Below are 21,143 nucleotides of genomic sequence, written 5' to 3' on the forward strand. Positions count from 1 at the left end.
AGAACACTAGGGAGTATTATGAAATGTCAAATTCAAGAATAAAAGCACATATCATTTGTTTATTTTTTAAAATTATATTTGTGTATGAAATCTTTCAGTAAGGGTATAGTCAAAAATTAATATTGTTAACCTGGCATACTGGTACATGCTTGTAATCCCAACAGCTCCAGAGGCTGAGGCAGGCGGATTGCAAGTTCAAAGCCAGTCTCGGCAACTTAGCGAGACCCTAAGCAGCTCAGTGAGACCCTGTTCCTAATTAAATATAAAAAAGGGCTTGGGGTATGACTCAGTGGTTAAGTGCCCTTGGGTTCAATCCCCAGTACCAAATAATAATAATGATAATAATATTGTTATGGAGGTGGGGGAAACTGGTTAATGTTTAGCTGTAGGAGAGTGACTTCCCTTTATTTTTAAAATTTTTGTGAATAAGTAATTATATGTAAATAAATCAACAAAAAATTTAAAAATCTGCTTCAAATGTAATTTTCTTCCTGCCTCTCCCCCCAAACATACAACTCCTTTCAATTTGATTTTGAGTATTTAAATTCTGTACTCCCATTGCAGCTCCGTTACAGAATCTGTGAAGGCTGATTATTATTTTTCATTATTTTTGTCCTCCATTAGAAGTTCCTTGAATATAGATGGTTTATTATTGTTGTTTTATTTTTAAGTGTCCTGGTAGGACTTGGCATATACAGAGAATCATGTTTGTTGAAAAAAAAATGTGCATCTACTTCCCTCTTTACACAGATTCCCAAGCATTTACAATTTTATGTTATTCAGGTATTTAATTGTGTTTCCTAATAAGGATATTTTTTATTATCTTATGTTCCAGTATTATTTCTGCCTCTCCTAATAAAATTTCTAATAACATATTAGTGGAGATATTTCTTTAATAAAAATAATGGGCATGGCTTTAAATGTTGGTCTTCAGACAGGTGTCAGGCAGTAATATAAGAATTTTATAGGAGAGTTAGTAATATTAACTGTCACTACAATCTTTTTAGATGAAAAGAATCCCTTCTCACGCTCAGTATTTTGGAAAGTAAAGCAAGGGTACACTACATTAGATTTCATGAATTGTGAAGTATTAAATGTTCTCCTGTGTTTGGAAGACTGTGCTATGTGCAATTTATAGATCCATTCTTTGTGAATGGGTCTAAATGAAATAAAGGTCAAATTCAATGTGCAGTTAGAGAAATACTGACATAATATATGCAACTCTTTATATTGTATTAAAATTTGTTTTCTAATCTTGTTGATGATTGGAATATCTGCTTTCTACTGCTGCAATAGACTCAGTCCCTTGGAATATGTACTTTATTTTGTTTTGTTTCTTAGAGTGAGATTGTTGTTTTTTCTTCACAATTTCTCATGGTAGGTCATAAAGATTTATAAAAGCTTTCATAAACAAGTTCCTTAACTACAAGGCAGCAAAACATTATCTTTATAATATAAGCTTGTTTGATTCCAGTATATTTTTAAAACACATTTAGCCTGAGAAAACATCATATGACACCTGAAGATAATTCCGGTAGTAATCAGTTTTACATACAAATTGATCTGTTAGTTTTTGATCTTCCATTGAAAAAATCATGGACTTGTCTGTGAAATTTTCACTTACGAGTGATACTAACAAGAAGTAATCAGTCTTATTAAACCATAAGACTTAGAGTTGGTAGGAATTAATAAAAAGCCACACTATTATGACAACAACACAAGGTCCTCTTTTTCTGAGTGGTTTCTGAGAATTAACTTTTTTATTTGTCCTAGTCGATTTATTGAGGGCAAAGGAAATTTGAACTCTGAAAAGAAACACATTGAAATTTTTTGTTAAATTTCGTGGTATAAAGCTTTGATCATATTTGTAATTTCTAGGTTTTAATGATTATCTAATTCACTATAATCTCTTTAGACTTTTAATACAGGCAGGCTATGATGTTAATATTAAAGATTATGATGGCTGGACACCTCTTCATGCTGCAGCTCACTGGGGTAAAGAAGAAGCATGTCGAATTTTAGTGGACAATCTGTGTGATATGGAGATGGTCAACAAAGTGGTAGGCCTTTTAAATGTATTTTAACTATAGAAATAAAATTTTATTCTCAAAATGTTGTAAGACTGTAAAGTATATAATCATATTTTTACCATCTGTATTGCAGAATATTTTGCCCGACATTAGATTTATTAGTTAATGGTTTCAGTTTCCCAAATGAGGTGGTTCTGGCCTTGTTCTGTAAAGAAAGAAGGAAAACATATTATCATACATTTAGAGAACATTTGAGTACTTACATTAATTTTTAAGAATTATTAAGAATTGATAAATTAAGAAAATATTTTGCATTTCCTTATAAATGTTTTCTGCCATCACTGAGTTGGAACATGTATAAAAGATGTTTCTAATTCTCTTTAGCTGGTAGTCTCAATAGCCTGCTTATAGTGATTAAATGGTATGAATAGTGAAGTGAGAATAGTAAAAACCATAAAATTTTATTTCAGATAAGATTATTGTGATGCAATATTACAGATGAGAAAACGATTCAGTGAGGTAAATGATTTACTTAATATCATACAATTAGATGAAAGGAGGAAGCAAATATCATACAAATTATTTTTCACAAAATCATGAAAAGATTCACGTTACCAAATTCCTTGTTAGATTAGATTTTTACACTCTACCCCCTTTCAATACTATCAGTCAGTTTACCAATGTAACCAGTATTCTTGCTAGTCTCCACCCACTCCTTGTTGGTAGATAATTATCACTTAGCAACAGTAGGAGAGTTCAAAACATGTGTCCTGTAGTGAGCTTATAGCCATAATTTCATAAAATATTTCTTATATATTGCCTTTCATAGGGTAATATAGTGAAGTACTTACCAGAGGTGCATGAAATGTCGTCATCTTTATTCAAAACAGAGCCACCTAATTCTGTTGTGTCCATTAACCCATTGGTCCCAAGTCTTCAATTCTATGAATATTTGAATGAAATTGCCACAGATGCATTAAAATAGGTTGGGAATCTAGAGCTTATATATATTAATTATTATTATCAATTAATTTTATATTAATTACATACTTATATTTTACCTTGTTATATAATCGTAAGTTTTTCAGGTGTTTCACATCTGGGATAATGGGACAAAATGAGTTTATAATGGTGCAGGTGCTGGTTGCTCAGACAACTGCAGTTTCTAATGGGGAACCTGCAGTAGAAAGAGAGAGTGTGACATACCACATGTGTAAGATTTGTCCATGGGTAAATCATTGGAGATTGAGCTAGTAAGGCGGATTCCTGTCCTAGTTTCCAATAAAGAAGCCCTTGAAATTACTTTGCTACTTATTTTATGTAAGAAATGTGCAGGTAAGAAAATCATAGAAAGTAGTGAAAATCTTCAGGAGAGTCAAGGTAAAATTTTTTGAGAATGATTCATCTGAAAGTATATATTTGTACTTACATATAAATATATTTGATCTGGAATTTTGAATCAAAACTTTTTTGCTTTCTCTCATTTCTGTTATAATGGTTTTCTGTTTTGTGATCAGTGTTAGAAGACAAAGAAATGTTGATACAGTTAACTAAAAAGATGGCAATTTTAGCTTTATAATTCATGTTTCTTCTTTTTCCACGTTGAACTTTTCCTTAGAGTTAAGATTTATCTGAAGAAATTATTGGATACCTGTTACCCTTTGAACTCTGGTCTGCATTCTTTTCCTCTCTCAGTGACCATTTGTTAATGCAATACTGAGAATTGCTTCATTTAATAATAATTATGGCTTCCAGATAAGACTACAAGAGAGATACATAGTAATTGAAGTGGTTTTCCAAAAAGATTATATTACTTCCTGGTTTTTTTCCTACCTGAATTAGTATTCTAGTGAAACATACACAATATACAGTATGTATGACAAAAAATTGTTTTTCCATCCAGTCTGCAATTGTCTCTTTCCTAGGTACAATTCATAACTATACACTGGGAGGAAAAAAAAATTCACTTAAATTTTTTTTAATCCTTTTGTTTCTATATTACTATGATAGCAGCTCCTTATGTCACCCTAAATTTAATCTATTTTTTCATTCATCATTTCAGTGGATCTTTATATGATCTTGAGATAATCGTGACTTTTCTTAGAATTTTATAACATTCAAACTCTTCACATATATTATCTAATATTATCCTTTTAACAACCCTATAAAGTTGTTAAAGAGTTTTGCAGATTCAGGAATATCATTTTAATAAAATTAATTTTCCTAAATTCCTACTAATTGAGTAGTAGTCATATTTTTTTAATCTGCTAAGTTCCTCTAGGCTGTTTCCGTAGTTTAGTTTTTTCATATATTTTAATTTTAATCAAAATCCTTCTCTTTAAAATTAAGACTTTAAAGACATTTTAACCATGAGGAACTGAGTAATATATATAGCATACTAAAAGCCTTTGTGCCATAAATATGCTCAAATAAAACCCTTTATCTTTTTTCCTTCTCTTTTCTGAGAACTTCTGTAGCAATTTGTTTTTTGTTTCTCTTAGTTGTTTAATAATTATGTAACTTTGCCTCTGTTTTCATTGTCTTCATTTTAAATAATATGTCATACTTTATGTTTAAAGTACAGACAAATCACTTTGTATTAATTGCATTGTCTTAATTGTATAAGCCTATCTGTATGAATTTATCTTGTTATTTCATACCTTTATCAGTACTTGTAAATTCAAGATTTTTGCTTTGTTTCTTAAACTATCAAAGAAATGTACTTAAGGTACTATCAGAATTTAGATTGATTCATTAGTAATGGGAAACATGATTTGGAGAAATAATATACAGAAAATGCAACAAATTCTATAGAAAATCTTGACAGTCTACATGTAAGCAGGGAGAATGTTCTAAAAAGAAATATTGGAGATTTGTCTCACTTTTACTTATTTACAAACTGAAACACATTTGCTGTCATTTTAATTCATTATAAATTCAGTGATACTGATTTTAAATATAAAGAGATTTCCATTTTGCATTTTTCACTTCTTAAAATGATTGTTTTACTAGAATGTACCTAAATATTGTTCCTTCTTAAATATTAACTAGGATGCTTTGCTAGTTAGGATTTCTCCTAATGTATTAGTACAATGATTAGCAGGCATGTTTTTTAGCTTGATACCTGTAATTGTAAAGATTTGAATGAGTAACAGAGTTGTTTCTGCTACTGAGCACAGGTCTTTTTTTTAATTAAAACCCTAATTATATTGAGCTTCTTATTTTCTATAAAGATAAAATGGCATACTAGAGCACTGAAGGTCTAGCTTCTGTTCCCACTTTCCCTTCATTGCCTTTATAACCTTTGGCAAATATTCACTTGGAGGTTGAGTTTCCTCATCTGTTCAATAAGAATCATAATTATCCTTGTCCCAACTAGTTCACCTGTGGTTGTGAATATAAAAAGAGATCATATCTGCAAAGGCAACTCATTTAGAATAAATGAATAAAGAAAAAGATACTATGAAATTAGACTTAATGACTCTAGTGTGTCTATGGCTTTAGTAATTCGTAGTTTTTTTAATATTTATTTTTTAGTTTTAGGTGGACACAATATCTTTATTTTGTTTTTATGTGGAACTGAGAATCGAACCCAGTGCCTCACGCATGCTAGGCAAGCGCGCTACCACTTGAGACACATCCCCAGCCCCATAGTGTATTTTTTTAAGCTGCCTGTTTTTTTTTTTCCTTAAAGATTCATTGATATGATTAATTTATTATTTTCTCATACCTCAGCATCATGTCCTCAGTTGTTTTCTGGTATCTTTGAGTGACTCTCCTCACATAAAACTGTATACTGTGTTTGTACTCCATTAGTGAAGCCTGGTAGACTTCTAGTAGTTAAGAATCAAATACTGTTGATAATTTGTTAGCTCTGTAACCATCCTACAGATTGTTTAAAAAGCATGGTTAAGTTATTGAATTAAGTTGATGGGTATGCTTTTTAAAATAAGAAAATTTTGGTTATAGCCCATATTTTACTCTAGTTTTTATTCTTTATCAGTTGCTATTTGCATAGTAGACTCATTTATCATGGGAGAAAGTGAAAAGAAAGGTTTAGTAAGGTGACCTGATTTCTTATTCTTAATAAGGATAACCACATTGCATTTAACTGCTACAAAATTTAAAAGTATTTTTCAAGGTGAGGTATTTCGTTTAGGAGAACTGATAAATGCTTAAAACAATACTTTAAAAGTCAGTGAGTTACTTCCACATAACAACATGACCTTGAACACAATTTGCTTTAAAAGTATAGTACTTGTAACATATTAGAACTCATTATACAAAGAATATCATGTAGCAAAAAAAAAAAAAAATGAATTGCCAGTCTAAAGGGCACCTTATAATATTGAGCCAATTATTTTCATAGCAGTTTTTCTTCCGAAACTTAATTATTGGCTTTTAATACTGAAAGTTGAAATGGGAGGAAAGTTTATTAAAGCTAAAGCTTTTTTCTCATGGACTGGACAGAGATAGTTAGATTGCCTCTTATTAAATTCCTATTGGAGAATCTTTCTAGCAGGGAAAGTCAACAGTTCTTTGAAAAATTTTTCCCACAATGAATAAAAATAGATTTTAAAACTAAGAAAGATCTATGACTGCCTGGCCAAACATTAAGTAGTTTAGAAATATATATTATTTCTCTACCAAAATTTAAGTTTTAGGAAGGTATCAAAAAGAAAGAAGGTTAAACCTGAGTTCTCATTTGTTGCATTACTCTATTCCTATCAGTACAGCCAAGAAAGTGAAAACATGTCCACATAAAAACTTGTACATCACTGTTTGTAGCAGCATTATTTATTTTAAGCAAAAACAAATGTCTAACCAATGATTAAATTAGCAAAATGTGTACATCATGCAGTGAATTTTTATTTTTCAATAGGAAGTAGTGAAGTAGGTGCTGGGGTTATGGCTCAGCTGTAGAGCACTTGCCTAGCACAAATGAGGCCTTGGGCTTGATACTCAGCACCACATAATAAAAATTTTAAAAAATGTATTGTGTCCAACTACAACTAAAAAAAATAAATATTAAAAGAAAAGTGAAGTAGTAGCTATGTGTTGTGGCATACACCTATAATCCCAGTGACTCAACAGGCTGTGCAGGAGGATCACAAGTTCACTTGGTAATTTAGCAAGACCCTGTCTCAAAATAGAATAAAAAAAAGGAGTTGATGTAGTGATAACACACCATAAGATGGATGAACTTTGAAAACATGAAAAAGTGAAGAAGCCTTTTACAAAGACGATTCCATTCATATGAAATATCAACATAAGTAAATATGTAGAGACAAAGTAGATTAGTGGTTGACTTTAGCTGGGAGGGAACTGACCACTAAAGGATATTTTCTTTGCGGGGGGGGGGGGGGGGGGTCATGAAAATATTCCAAAATTTATTATGGTGATGGTTATACGACTCTGTGAATATACTTAAACAACACTGAATCATACACTTTAAATGAGTGATATGTATGTTGTATCTCAATAAAGCTAATAAAAAAAGAATAAGGTATTGTCAATAGCTTCTCACATGGATTTCTCATATATCTCCTTTGAATTATATTTATCATGTCATTTAAAACTACTGAAACATGTTTCTTAACTTCTTTCTGTATGGTTATAATTAATTTTTGAAGATGTTATATGATTTTATTGATTTTTAACCATCACTAACCCTCTCCCCTATTTTCTGCCTAGGGCCAGACAGCCTTTGATGTAGCAGATGAAGACATTTTAGGATATTTAGAAGAGTTACAAAAGAAACAAAATCTGGTATGTATCATGATTGCCTAAAAACTGCCTGTGTTAATAAGTTATCTTAATAGCTTCAAATTTCAAACAGTTAAAAATTGTTCTTGTGGTGTTTTCTATGTTTTGATTTTAAGTTATTCCTAGCAGTCAAACTAAATGGCAGTGAAAGAATAAAGGGATAGTGATGATATTTTAGCCTTTTGTGTTATTTATTATTTCTATTTCCTTCCCTCCCTTCACAAAACGAATATTTAAATAATCTGTATATTCTCAAGAATAATTTGTTTTGTAATTTCATAAGAAAGTTTTCTCAGATTGTAAAATCTCAGTTTTCAAGTGGGCCTTAGAAAACCAGTTGCATCATCAGAAAACAGATTTTTAAGTAAAATGCCATTAGCTATCCCAAGTGGTTAGTAGACCTTGACTTTTTCAGTAAACTGAAGTTGGAGGGATCTAAAAAATTCAACTTCATCCTGTTTAGAGCTGTTTAATTCTCTAGTCTTTTTCATTCTTTCTTTATTCAAGCCCTCTCCACTGTAGGTAACACTTAAACTTTTGATTTACTTGTTTGTTTGTTTAGTGTTTTTTAAATTGCTATGTTAATATTTTAAAATCTGTGTTTTACTAATTAAAATGATTTTAATAATATTCGTTTTTTCCTTTGAATAATTTTGTATAAAGCTCCATAGTGAAAAACGGGATAAGAAATCTCCACTAATAGAATCAACAGCAAATATGGAAAACAATCAGTCACAGAAGACTTTTAAAAAGTAAGTAAAGTATTAAAAGCATATTTTTTTATTGTTAGGAATGAGTTAGCATAATGGCCACAAACATAATTATTGTGGGTCTGAGGAAAACTAGTATTTTAACCTTTTGTGTTCATAATGATTTGAGGACTATTTTCCTTTTACAGCAAAGAGACTTTGATTATTGAGCCAGAGAAAAATGCATCCCGTATTGAATCTCTGGAACAGGAAAAGGTTGATGAAGAAGAAGAAGGAAAGAAAGATGAATCTAGTTGTTCCAGTGAAGAAGATGAAGAAGATGACTCAGAATCAGAAGCTGAAACAGGTAAAATTTGAAGGATAAATGAATTTTTTAAAAATTTTGTTGCATTATAAAGTGAGACAAAATGGATTTCCCTGCCAAGCCAGTAAATTATCTTTCAGTATTAGAAAATTATGTATACTAGTGAGTTTATTGTTTATTCTCTTAATTATTTGGAGACTCTTGTTTCCCTCTTCAATTTACTGACCTGTATTTTAGATTTGTAGAAAGTGCAGAGGCTTCTCAGATTCCCCTAGAATGGCACAGATAGTGAGTACAAAGGAGTCCTCAGCAATTCAAGAATGTACCTGCTGCTTTCTGAAACCTATAAACCCAGGAAGCTAGTCCCAGCAGTATCCCAAATTCTCATGGTAGAAAGGGACTGAATTAAGATACTTTCCCATGAGGACATGGGAAAATTTGCTTTGAGAAATTTTAAAGATAGCTATAGGCATGTAGTTATATTTATATTTCTTTTAATAAAATTAAAACTTTATAGTTGTCTTTTTTTAACCACCTACCTTAGTCTGCTTCCCTTTTCTTCCTTCCCAAAGGCATCCATTACCATGAGTTTTTCCTATAATCCTCAAGTCCATGTTTATGCTCTTATATATATGCTCATAATTACTATACATAGGAACTATAATATTATTTGTGCTTGTTTTCATACTGTAGGAATTGTGATGCCTCTTGATTTTCTTTTCATCAAGTGTTAAGATGTGTCCATAAATCTTTATCTATAACTTCTTATATATAATTTATTCCTTTAGCTGTTGAATGATACTCCATGAAATATATTCATTTTCTTTCTGGTGAACATTAACTTTATTCTGTCTTTTGTTTCAAATAATGCTATATGGGCTGGGGTTGTGGCTCAGCGGTAGAGCACTCGCCTAGCACATGCGAGGCCCTGGGTTCGATCCTGAGCACCACATAAAAATAAATAAAATAAAGGTATTAAAAATAGTTTTCACCAGCTTTATTTTAAAAAAAAAATAATGCTTTAGTGATCATGCTTCCCATGTATATTTGCATAATATTTTCTAATAGACTTAGAAATTGAACTGTTTGGTCACAGGATATATACATTTTCAGTTTTCGTAGATGCTCCCAAATTGTTTTATAAAACTACTAGAATAATTTATATTTCTTTCCTTTTTACTATTAAGTATATGGTTTCTTTTTCCTTGACCTACTTGTTTTTACAGTTTTGTTTGCCAGATTCCTTTATTTACACTTTTTTTCTCAATCTGTATCATCAGTTAATTGCTCAAAACTTCTGAATGGTGTGATATCAATGTTTTCATCTTTGAATTACATAATGCAGCATTTAACATAAATTAATCAGAAGAAAACATTCCCCTTCGGGGGATATAGTTACTTTTATTTTTTTGGTGCCAGGGATTGAACTCAGGGGGACTTAAACCCTGAACCACATCCCCAACCCTTTTTTGTATTTATTTAGAGATAGAGTCTTATTGAGTTGCTTGGGGCCTTGCTAAGGTGCTGAGTCTGGCTGGAACTTTGAATCCTCCTGCCGCAGTCTCCCAGCCCCTGGGATTATAGGCAGGCAGTACCATACCCGGCCTAATAATAAACTATAAGAGCCAGTTTGGTAGTCATTGGTAAACACAAATGAAACTCTACAATTTCTTGAAATTCCTATATTCCCTCTAGACACAACAGCAACATTTTCAAATCATTTTATTTTTAATCACTCAGCAAAATATTTTTCCTAAGGTTTCCTAAATGTAAAACATGTACAAAAAATGCCAAAATTGTTTTTAAAGATCATGTTAGGTGGCTAGATTCTAATCACTGAGAGATTTAAATTTTTCCTCATTGCTGTCATATTATTTGGTCACATAACAACATATCTTTTGTCCTAGTGAGATGATCGTGTAGGGAATATTGGAAACTAGCACAATTGCTAATTACCGAATGTTGTTATATGTTTGTATAACATAGTAATTAAATATTCCTAAGTATAAAGGCAAATTATATGAAAAGTAGCATGCATAGTGTTTAAGTACATGGACTGGTTCATGTAGATAATTGTATGTGTGGATAATTTATTTAATCTCAGATTTCTTATCAGAATAATAACTACCTTCCATGGATACAATGGATGCAGTCAATTGCATTTGTAATAAGGGTTAACTTTCATATAATAATTGTATAAAACTATGATCATTAAATTTGATCAATATACATAGTTATCTAATATCACTTTGTTTAAATTTGTACTGTTTCTTTTATTCATTTTACAAAACCTGAAAGATAAAATGATGTTATTGGCCCAGATATTTTTTCAACTATTTAATGTTATTTTTATGTACTTAGTCCCCTCTCTGAGTACTAAGTCTATAGTAAAGTATATCATTACAAATCAAACTACATGCACATGTACCCAAGGAAGTCAGGAGTAACTAACATCCAGATCTCTGAATAACTCATGGTCAAGTTTTTTTGGTCTTGTTTTTTTTTTTTTTTTCCTATTTATGTGGTAGAATTCAAGAATTGGAAGTCTTGTCATTTCTTCTAGAGATTTCTGATTTTTATCTTTCTCTTAATATAGGTCCTTTTAATACAATTCATTGTTCATTGTTAGGCATTGAGGAGCTGTTTAAAACAAACAAAACACTTCAATCTTAGGCCAGTTTTGTCACTAACTAGTAAATCTCCTTATCTCTTTTGCTTGAAATTTCCTTGATTGTAAAATAAGAATTGGACTATATGATCTGTATGGTTCTTTAAATGTAAATAATTCTATAAATATATCAGATTACTTTGAATTTTTTCCCATTTGAAATTAAGCGTATCAGTCACCCTCTGCTCAATTTCTCACTGAGCTAACTTTAAATGTTCCTCTATAGCATTGTACTATGAGAATTTTGTTCTTCCTATTGCTGTAGTGCTGGGTTGTGCCAGGAAAATTTGACTTGTGTCTGAAGAATTAATTCATGTAATCTCTGTGTGGTTTCATGTCTCTCACTCTTTTAGTATCAACCAGGATTTATCATACTTAATTTAGCAAACTTGAGAAAGCTGACTTTTCCCTATAGACCTACAGCTTGATTTGACAATTTCTAAACTATTTCTTTTTTCTATTTTATGTGAGGTTATTTTCCTTGCTGTAAAGTAACTTTTGCTGACTATTTCTTTGATAAATTCTTAATCTAGCCAGTTTTTCTTTAGTGTTCGTTCTTTTATCATAAACCAGGTGAAAATAGGAACTCAGTCAAAAGTTTTCATTGCCTTCCAAATGATTTATAAACTGGACATGTAATTGAGAGAATTAAGAAATGAGTATTATGTTTTTTCTTTTAGGATGTTTTTCCTCAAGGAATTAAAATTTCCCTTCTTAGCTGAACCAAGTAGAAGAACTTAATGTTTCTAATAATGTGGTAGTATACATGAGTTTATCTTACTTACTATTTCTCCTACTAGACTGTAAGTTTCATGCGGTTAAAATATTTTGTCTTTTTGTTGACTGATAGTTCTCTAGTATCAAAGACACAGTATTTTAAGTATAAAGACAATAAATACTTGTTGAATGATGCTTCTACCTGGTTAGGTGGATTGTTTTCTAAGAAGATAGTATGGTGCCCATTTAAATATTTTAGAAGTAAGAAAACATGCTCTTTGGGACATTTAAACATACTATTTTACAGGTATATAAGCTGATTATTGAGAGAGCACTTTTAGATTTCCTGAAATAAAGAAGAGCAGTAAATTTTAGATCATCAGTGAAAATCCATTAGAAAATTACATCAGGTTCTGATTGTGCCTCTTATTCTCAAAGCTTTATTTTGTTTCTTTTATGTTATCCTAACAATTTACTTCAGCCTACAGAGACATTTCTGCAAATATCTTAAAAAGCCACTTGTAAAAAATCAGTACTAGGAAAAGACAGCCATTGAAGCTGAATTTCTATAGAATCTTGATTCTTACATTTTTTTTTAATAGATAAGACAAAACCTGTGACTTCTGTAACTACTGCCAACACTTCTAGTACACAAGCAGCTCCTATAGCTGTTACAACACCTACTCTGTCATCAAGTCAGGCAACACCCACATCACCTATTAAAAAGGTAAGCCAAAATTGTTTTTTAAAAATACATGTTTTCTATTTAAGCACCACTTGGACTAACTCATTAAAACAGTCCTAAATTTTTAGTTGTTTTTCCTAGAAAGTATATTATACTTTTCTGGTTTTTAGTTTGAGATTTCTTCTGAACCATATTATAGTCTTTTTTAAAATCCTTTTTGCATTCAGTATTACAGTTGGTAGTTAACATATACAATTGATAGTTAAAGTAAATAGCAGGAAGATTAAAATTTTCATAATATTGAAACAAATGATCATCACAGTTTTTATTTCTCATTTTTTGGTAAGAATTTCAGGTTTTATATCCTTTATGTATGCTAAATATAGTGTAGATATTAATAATTTCACATGTGGGTCAGTTAGCCACAAAAAGTTTAAAGGCACAAGTCAATGAGAGCTAGAATCTAGATTTTTTTTTTAACTCTTTATAGTATTGTAAACACTAGGCATGCCACTATGGTATGACAATAAGAGCATGATCTCTGTGATCAGACATACCAGAGATCAGTGCCACCTCTTGTTACGACCTTGTATGAGTTATCTTCCTTATCTGTTATAAGACATAATAAAGAGAAGTAAAGTTAATATTATAAGGATTGGTTGAGACAATGAGCTTGATTACTGATTAAGTGTTCTCCCAAAATGTTAATTTTATTTCTTCTTTTTCTCTCTGCCTCTGTTCTACACCAAAGCAGTTTTCCAATTGGAGTGTTACTCTTTTTGAAGACTTGCCTTTTCATTTCTACTCTAGAACCTGTCCTTTTAACCCAAATTAAAGAGTAGGTTTCTTTCTTGTTGCTGTTTCATTTTAACCTGTTTGTGTCTTTATAAAGATTTCTCCTCATCAACTCCTGCTTATCTTTAATGAGTATACTCTCTGTACACAGAAATTTTCCCCCTACAAAACATTTAACAGTTGAGTGTAGTTATAATAAAACTACATCCCTGAATGTCAGTATCTCCTAAATATGAAGGCATTTTCCTTCATTCCTACAGAGGAAATTTTAACTTTGATACAGGACTGTTATTTTAACTAATATATATATACTCAGATTTTTTTCTTTTGTGCTTTTTTTTCAAATTGAGCATTCACTCAAGGATTGCACATTGTGTTCAATTGATATATCTCTGTCTTTAGAATTCTTACTTTGTTGCTTATCTGACAATATTTGGGCTGCATGGATTTGAGAACCTATTTCAAATACCCACTGTGTTTCTATTATGTTGTCAGTCTTATTTAGGGTGCTAAAAATATAGATCTTTTTTGTAATCATAAACTAGAAAATTTTTCTAAAAGCCTGTACTGTTAGTAATAATTCTCCTCTAAAACTTTTCCCAAGTAAAACAATAACATAAATTCATAGTGGTAGAAATGTATGGATTTCACTGGTATAGTTCAAATGTCATATATGGTTGACTTTCTATATTCCAGAACTGAGGGCTTCTTGAGCCTATGTCATATGATCTTAATTATGTATGCTTTAATATGAAATTCTCTAAAATTAATTTTTCTGTAGAATTTTAAAAACTGTTGTTATAAGTAGTATCACTAAAGTTCAGTTGAACTGAAGTTTAATTTATTTCTGGAACCCCCATGTATTTCTTCAGTGAATACTAAAATTGTTCCTGCACCCTTTCGTTCTTTTGATTTATTGTCTGTTAGGACCATGGGATCATCACAAGTTCCCAGAAGCTCCAATCCTTTGAGTGTATCTGTCTCTTTTTCTCTTGGTTTCTCTTGGTATTTGGTTAAACAGTCCCTCTCCTCCTATAGTCCAGTGCTTAAATAGTCTTCTTGTGTTCAGTTTTCTTTTTCTCAAACAGAACCCTAGATTTATGTCAATTAATTTTTCAATTTATACCTGACACCCTAACTGAAAGTATATACTTGATACCTGTGTTAACTTAGTGTACCAGTATTTTTGCTATAAAAGTTCTTACTCAAAATCACTTTTGATTCTATAATCTAATTGATTTAATAACAAACACCTGCTTCTATTTACTTGCCCATTTAGAAATTCCATTTAATTCTGAATTTTAAGCATCATAATTTACTTTGAAGATCATATCATTTCAGTCTTTGTTCTTGGAGTTTTGTAACCACGTTTTATTCAAAGCAGTAAAACTTTGTACTAAAAATTTGAATTATTTTTATGGGTGGGGGAGTCTTATCCGTATTACATGACTTCTAAAATTTGTTCTTATACTTAATGATACTCATATTCTTTTATTTACTTTTATTTAGCATTTTAGTGTTAGGGTTTTTTTCAAGATTTTACATATAACTTGAGAGACCTTAACAGATACGAATTTTTTAAATGAATTGTTAATTTGTAAATGCATCTTAAAAGATTTTGCTTTTAAGGGTTCTAATTTGTACATTTCCAGTCACTGCTCTGCTTTTAACATTAACACAAAATTATGTTAACTTTTTCGCTTCCTCCACTAGTGCCTACTGTATGAAACTATATATATTTATATGTGTGTGCTCATGGAAAGGAATAGATCACAAAAAAGGGAAGCATACAAAATATTTTAAATGCTGCTTATTTTTTATTAAGGCAGGGTAACTTTAACAACAACAAAAAAAAAAAAACAGAACTATTCACTTTAAATTATCCTTCTTTAAGTTCTTAAATGTTGAGCTAAAATTAAAGAATTATTTCTGTACCAGGCAGATAATTTGTGGAGATGTTATATATAAAACTATCAGTTTGATTTTATGCTTTAAGTTGTTAACTAACAATAAGACTGTATTACTCTCTATAGTCAAAATAAGCATTATAGTTACCTTTGGAACAGATTACCTACTGTGTTGTATGGGTATATAGTCCAAAGAAGTGTAAATCATATTTTCTTTACTGGGTGGCAAAAATTCTTGGAATTTTGTGTTCTAGTTAATCAAATCCAATATTAAAAGCATAATAATAATAATTTGATAAAAGACAAGTCTCTGCTGTGGGTACATGAAATATGTCAATAAAAAAGGACAAATGCAACATAATGGTATGATAGTATAAAAATTACATTTGATTTAAAGTAATGGGAACAGAACATTTGTGATAGATCTTGAATGATGAGTAGGTAGTACTTTAAGAGAGATGAGTTTGTATAAAAGGAGAGATGAAAAATAATATGAGCAAGTAGAGATAATATTTGGTAGGAAAAATGAATTGTTCAGTTTGATTAGTTATAGAGTACATATATGCACAGTAAAGCAAGAAAAGTAGAGCCAAATTATGGAATATCTGATTCACTTCTATGGTTATACTTTTAGAATTTATTTGATGATAGAGTATCACAGAAAATGTGTGAACAGTGCCATGAGAAAATTATTCTTTCTTTCTTTTTTTTTTTTTTGTACCAAGGATCGAACCCGGAAATGCTTAACCACTGAGCCACATCCCCAGCCCTTTTTGTATTTAGAGACAGGGTCTTGCTGAATTGCTTAGGGCCTTGCTAAATTGTTCAGGCTGGCTTGAACTCAGGATCCTCCTGCCTCAGCCTCCGGAGCTGCTGAGATTACAAGTATGCACCATTGTGCCCAGCAGAAAATTATTCTTTCATAATATTCATTCTGGCAGAGACTGATTAAGGAAAGATTTATCAGAAAATCATTGAAGTTACCCACAGTGATAAGAGTGTAAACTAGGGAAGTGGGTGTGTGCTTAAAAAGGAAAGGGGATTTGGAAACTTGGCACCTAACTTATGAATGGAAGGAGATGAGAACGAAGTCTAACATGATTGTGGGAATTGAACAAATAACATTGGTGCCTTTACTAGAAATAGAAAATGAGTTAAGAGTTGTTTTGGAAGCAAAAGTATTTGACTTTAGATATGTTCAGTTTCAAGTTCCAAATATAGTTCTAGTTAGGTAGCTCTACAGGTAAATAAAATGTCAGGACTGGGAATTTAGGAGTTAGAGTGAACTGGAAAATAACAGTTAAATTTGAGAATAATCTGAATAAAAGTAATATTTAACCTGAAGAAGTAGAAAAGATTTTGCTCTCATCTCTCAGCAGAAGAAAATATAAGGCAAAATGAGAGATCTGAGAGCAGACATTTAAGATACTTATCTTGCAGTACTAGGAAAGGAACATTGCTAATTAAAAAATAAAAAATAAAGGGGAGAGGGATCTAAGAAAAGGATAAGTGGTCACCACAATAGGAAAATGGTCTTGTTATAAGACCAGGAAGAAAGAATTGATTGTTCATTATTTCAGAAAGATTTATGCACTAAGTAAAATTGTGGAAAATAATTTTAAACATAGAAACCAGTACCTAAATCCAAATTTATGTCAGGCAGAATAGAGGTATATCAGTCATTACAGTGCAACAAGTGCCCATTTCGAAATAGATATTACTTCCTCAGTTGTCTCAACTCTGAAATAGGTTTGGGCCAAATACTAGTAAACATTTTGTTAAATGTTAGCTTCTGTTATAACAAAGCAAATGTTATCTCCTGTCTGTCTGCAGGAGAAACATTTGTTTTTGGTTTTGGTGGGGAAGATGGGTTCTCAAGCAGGGGCTGATAAACTATAACTGGTGGGCCCACTAGTATATTTTTGTATAATCCACAATTAAGAATGGTTTTAACATGTAGAAATGATTGAGAAAAAATAAAAGACTATTTTGGACATCAAGTCAGATTCTATTGTCCCTAAATAAAAATTTTTTTGGAGCATAGCCACACTGTTTTATTTATATATTATCTGTGGTCTGCAAAACCTAAAATGTATACTCTTGTCTCAGTACCTATGTTACTGCATAGAATATTTCTTGGTCAACTGAGTCCCTGGTATTTTGCACTCCTCCCCCACCAGGTGTACTTGGCCAAAGAAATACTTGTTTCATTTATTAAATAGTCAGGTGCAAATAAATTAATGATGGCTTTTGTACAATGTCCAAGAGATGTCACTGTACTTCTCTCAAAACTTTAAAATATCCCACACTCTGGACTCTGCTGTGTTTTGATACAAATTGATTAATTGAAGTACTAAAGGTATCTTATGAGAATTTTGTCTGTGAAGTGGGAACTTTAACATGCTCTGTTAATACGCTGACTATAGCAGTCTTTGAAAATAAATATAAAAGAAAGGTCTTAAAAAGAAAAACAATACTTTCTGCTTGTAGCAAGTAGATACTTGTGTGTTCACTTTTTTATATTTAACTGTAGTTGAACACTTAAATTCTGGAACTGAAAATTGATGAAGTGAACTATTTGAAGTGAATAATGTTGCATTTTTAGGAAAAATTGCAATTATTGGAAAGCCTTAAGGAGTGGAGTAATTATTTGTACATTTAAAAAATAGTTGAAATGTTTAATGTTTGGTGAGAAAATCAAACAGTAAATTTGAAGTTGTGACATTTTCGATATTATTGAATTAAATGTTATACTTAGAAAATATCAGTTATTAGATTTCATTTAAATTTTAACCAGAATATAAAAATGGGTAAAACAATTCTTATGCAGTAGTTTGTTCACTCAGATACTATTATATTATCTACTGTATGTGCCTTCAACTGCTTTAGAGGTTTTTTAATTGATTTCATTCAGATCATCTTTGTGCTAAAACCAGAATTTATTCCCAGTGATTTTTCAAAAATTGGGTCATTACTGAATTATTGAGTTTTGATCTATTATAAATTTCTTTTAAAAAGGAAAAAAAAAGTATATTTTGCTCATAACTTCCTTTTTTGTTTTCATGCTTTCAATCTTTATCTCTTTACCTGTCTCATTTTAATTGGCTTTAGTATGATTTCATTGCTCCTATCATGCCTGTGGTGGAATCAATAGATCCTGCATCATGGAGGCAGGGCTTGCGCAAAACTGGCATTGTTCTTGTGCCCAATAAGGGTGAAAAATCTATGGTGAGGCATTTCTATGTGCAAGAATTTATATTAGGATTCAATATAACAAGTTTAATACAAATACTGGTTCCAAAGATGCATGGTTTTAAGTCCTTATGGTGTGCTCATTTTTGTTTTTTGTATCTGCATCATAAATTTTCTGCGTGATATAAAGTTTGTAGTGTTTTCTCTAATCTAACCTCTGTAAAGGTAGTCTGTTCCTCTTTCAGTTTTAGATTTTTACTTTTTTAACTAAGATATTAACCTATCTAGTAAAATTGTTTTCTCAAACTATTAACTATAATTTTAGACATTATCTGAAAACTTAATCATTTCCAAATTCAGGACTAATCAGTTTGGATATTTTTTTTTTTCTTAATAAAAACAGTTTCCAACTTCAACTACAAAAATTTCTCCCAAAGAAGAAGAGAGAAAAGATGAATCTCCTGCATCTTGGAGGTTAGGACTTAGAAAGACTGGCAGTTATGGTGCACTTGCTGAAATCACAGCATCTAAAGAGACTCAGAAAGAAAAAGACACTGCAGGTGTTATACGTTCAGCTTCAAGTCCCAGACTTTCCTCCTCTTTGGATAATAAAGAAAAGGTAATCTGTTTCACATTCTGGGGTTTCTATAAAACTCTTTAATAATTTATTTTCTAGAAACATCAAATCTGATAGGTTTTCTACTAGATATCTTTAAATCCTAGATCTCAAGTTAATTCACCAGACTTAATTATATGCTACAAAATGTACCACCTTGAATAAATATATGTGTGGACTTATAAGTACTGAGAAGATCACATGTATTTGCTCAAAATATAAATTTTAGGATTATTACTAACTTAAGTTTAAAAAATCTTTAAAGAGAAAAAGAAAGAAAAAGGGGGATCCCATGAAAGTAGAAGAAATTAGTGGAGTAGAGAAAGAGGGTTGAAGCAGAAGGAGGAAGGATAGGAAAAGGCAAGAGCAGTGGAATGAACCTGACCAAACTTTCCTCTGTACATATATGAATATACTTCACAGTGAATCTCACCTGTATGTATATTTACAAGACGCTAATTTTTAAAAACACTATAAATAAAAGAAAGATCAGTAGAATTAAAGAAAAAGAATAAGGAAGGAGTAAGAAAGGGAAAGGGGAAATACTGGGGACTGAATTAGAACAAATTTTATTCCAGGCTTGTATAATTATTTCAAAATGAACCCCAATGTTATTTATAACTAAACTGAACTAATAAAAATAAAACCATGTGGCATATTTCAAAACATTTGGAGAAAATCCTTCACCCTACATTTTATAATAGAATATATTAAGGAATAAGTTTATTATTTATTATGATTTCACAAGTTTTCCAAAGCTTAGGGACACATTTTTTTTTCCGAATGTGATTCTACACATATTCATCCAGTATCTACAGTTTCTTTACCAGCTTTTTGGTTTGATACATTACAAGCAACTTTGTCTTAATAAGTACTTTTATTTACACTTGAAAGGCAGTATTAATTTGGAATCAAACAGATATGTCTTTTTATTCAGTGCCATTGTATAATAATTAGATTGTTTATATTCTGTGCTTGTACTCCATATATGTAGTTTTCATGTTTCCTTGTTATCAGAAATATAGAGATAAAATTTTTCCTCAGTTAATTTAATATTTTTTGCTTTTTATAAATTTATTGCCTAATTGTTTTTCAGGATTGTATGTCAGTAAACCCATCATTGTCACTACACACAGCCATATTTGGATAAACATAATTTAGATTGTTTTGAATATTTTAATGTATTATTAAGGTATAGACTCACAAGGTTATGGATAGCTTATATAACAAATGATAGGAATTATCAGTGAACCATATTTCAGACATTATTTGAGACAATCTAAGAGAAGCAGAGTGTTTTAGCTTGCAGTACTACATTATTTTAATGTCAGAAGTTTTATCAAAAATCCTTAAGAAGTAAAAGAAATTTGCTTTCTTATGTTTTTTTCTAATTCTAGATTTAAGGAGAATGAAGAAAATTAGTTCAACAGGCCATATTTCAGTGCTTATGTAGTACTTGATTTTTATTTATTTATTTTTGTACTAGGGTTGAATTCAGGGACACTTTACCACTACACTACATCCCTAGTCCTTTTATTTTTTATTTTGAAAGTCTCACTAAGTGGCTGAGAGTCTCCCTGAGTGGCTGAGACTGGCCTCAAACTTGATCTTCCCACCTCAGTCTCTAGGACTGGGATTACAGGTACATGCCACCATATCCATCAGTGCCTGATTATTGATATGTGTCAGTTTTAGAGCTTACCTAAGAAATATGGAAATACTATAAATTGTGATAGCCTGTAATTATGCATTG

General features: G+C 31.0%; 1 protein-coding gene across 5 annotated transcripts in view; it reads left to right on the forward strand.

Moving 5' to 3' along the window:
• Ppp1r12a (protein phosphatase 1 regulatory subunit 12A) overlaps positions 1–21,143 on the forward strand; it is a 145,330-nt gene that overhangs the window by 84,380 nt on the left and 39,807 nt on the right. For all 5 annotated transcript variants that reach the window (XM_046465083.2, XM_046465085.2, XM_046465084.2 and 2 more), the window contains exons 5-10: positions 1,916–2,060; positions 7,725–7,799; positions 8,460–8,548; positions 8,695–8,852; positions 12,798–12,922; positions 19,178–19,393. In XM_046465083.2, coding sequence (XP_046321039.1) covers positions 1,916–2,060; positions 7,725–7,799; positions 8,460–8,548; positions 8,695–8,852; positions 12,798–12,922; positions 19,178–19,393 — 808 coding nt within the window. The remainder of the gene's footprint in view (positions 1–1,915; positions 2,061–7,724; positions 7,800–8,459; positions 8,549–8,694; positions 8,853–12,797; positions 12,923–19,177; positions 19,394–21,143) is intronic.

The sequence above is a fragment of the Marmota monax genome, unplaced genomic scaffold (assembly GCF_021218885.2).
Source record: "Marmota monax isolate L192 unplaced genomic scaffold, Marmota_monax_Labrador192_F-V1.1 WCK01_AAM20220418_F8-fsc00146, whole genome shotgun sequence".
NCBI lineage: Eukaryota > Metazoa > Chordata > Mammalia > Rodentia > Sciuridae > Marmota > Marmota monax.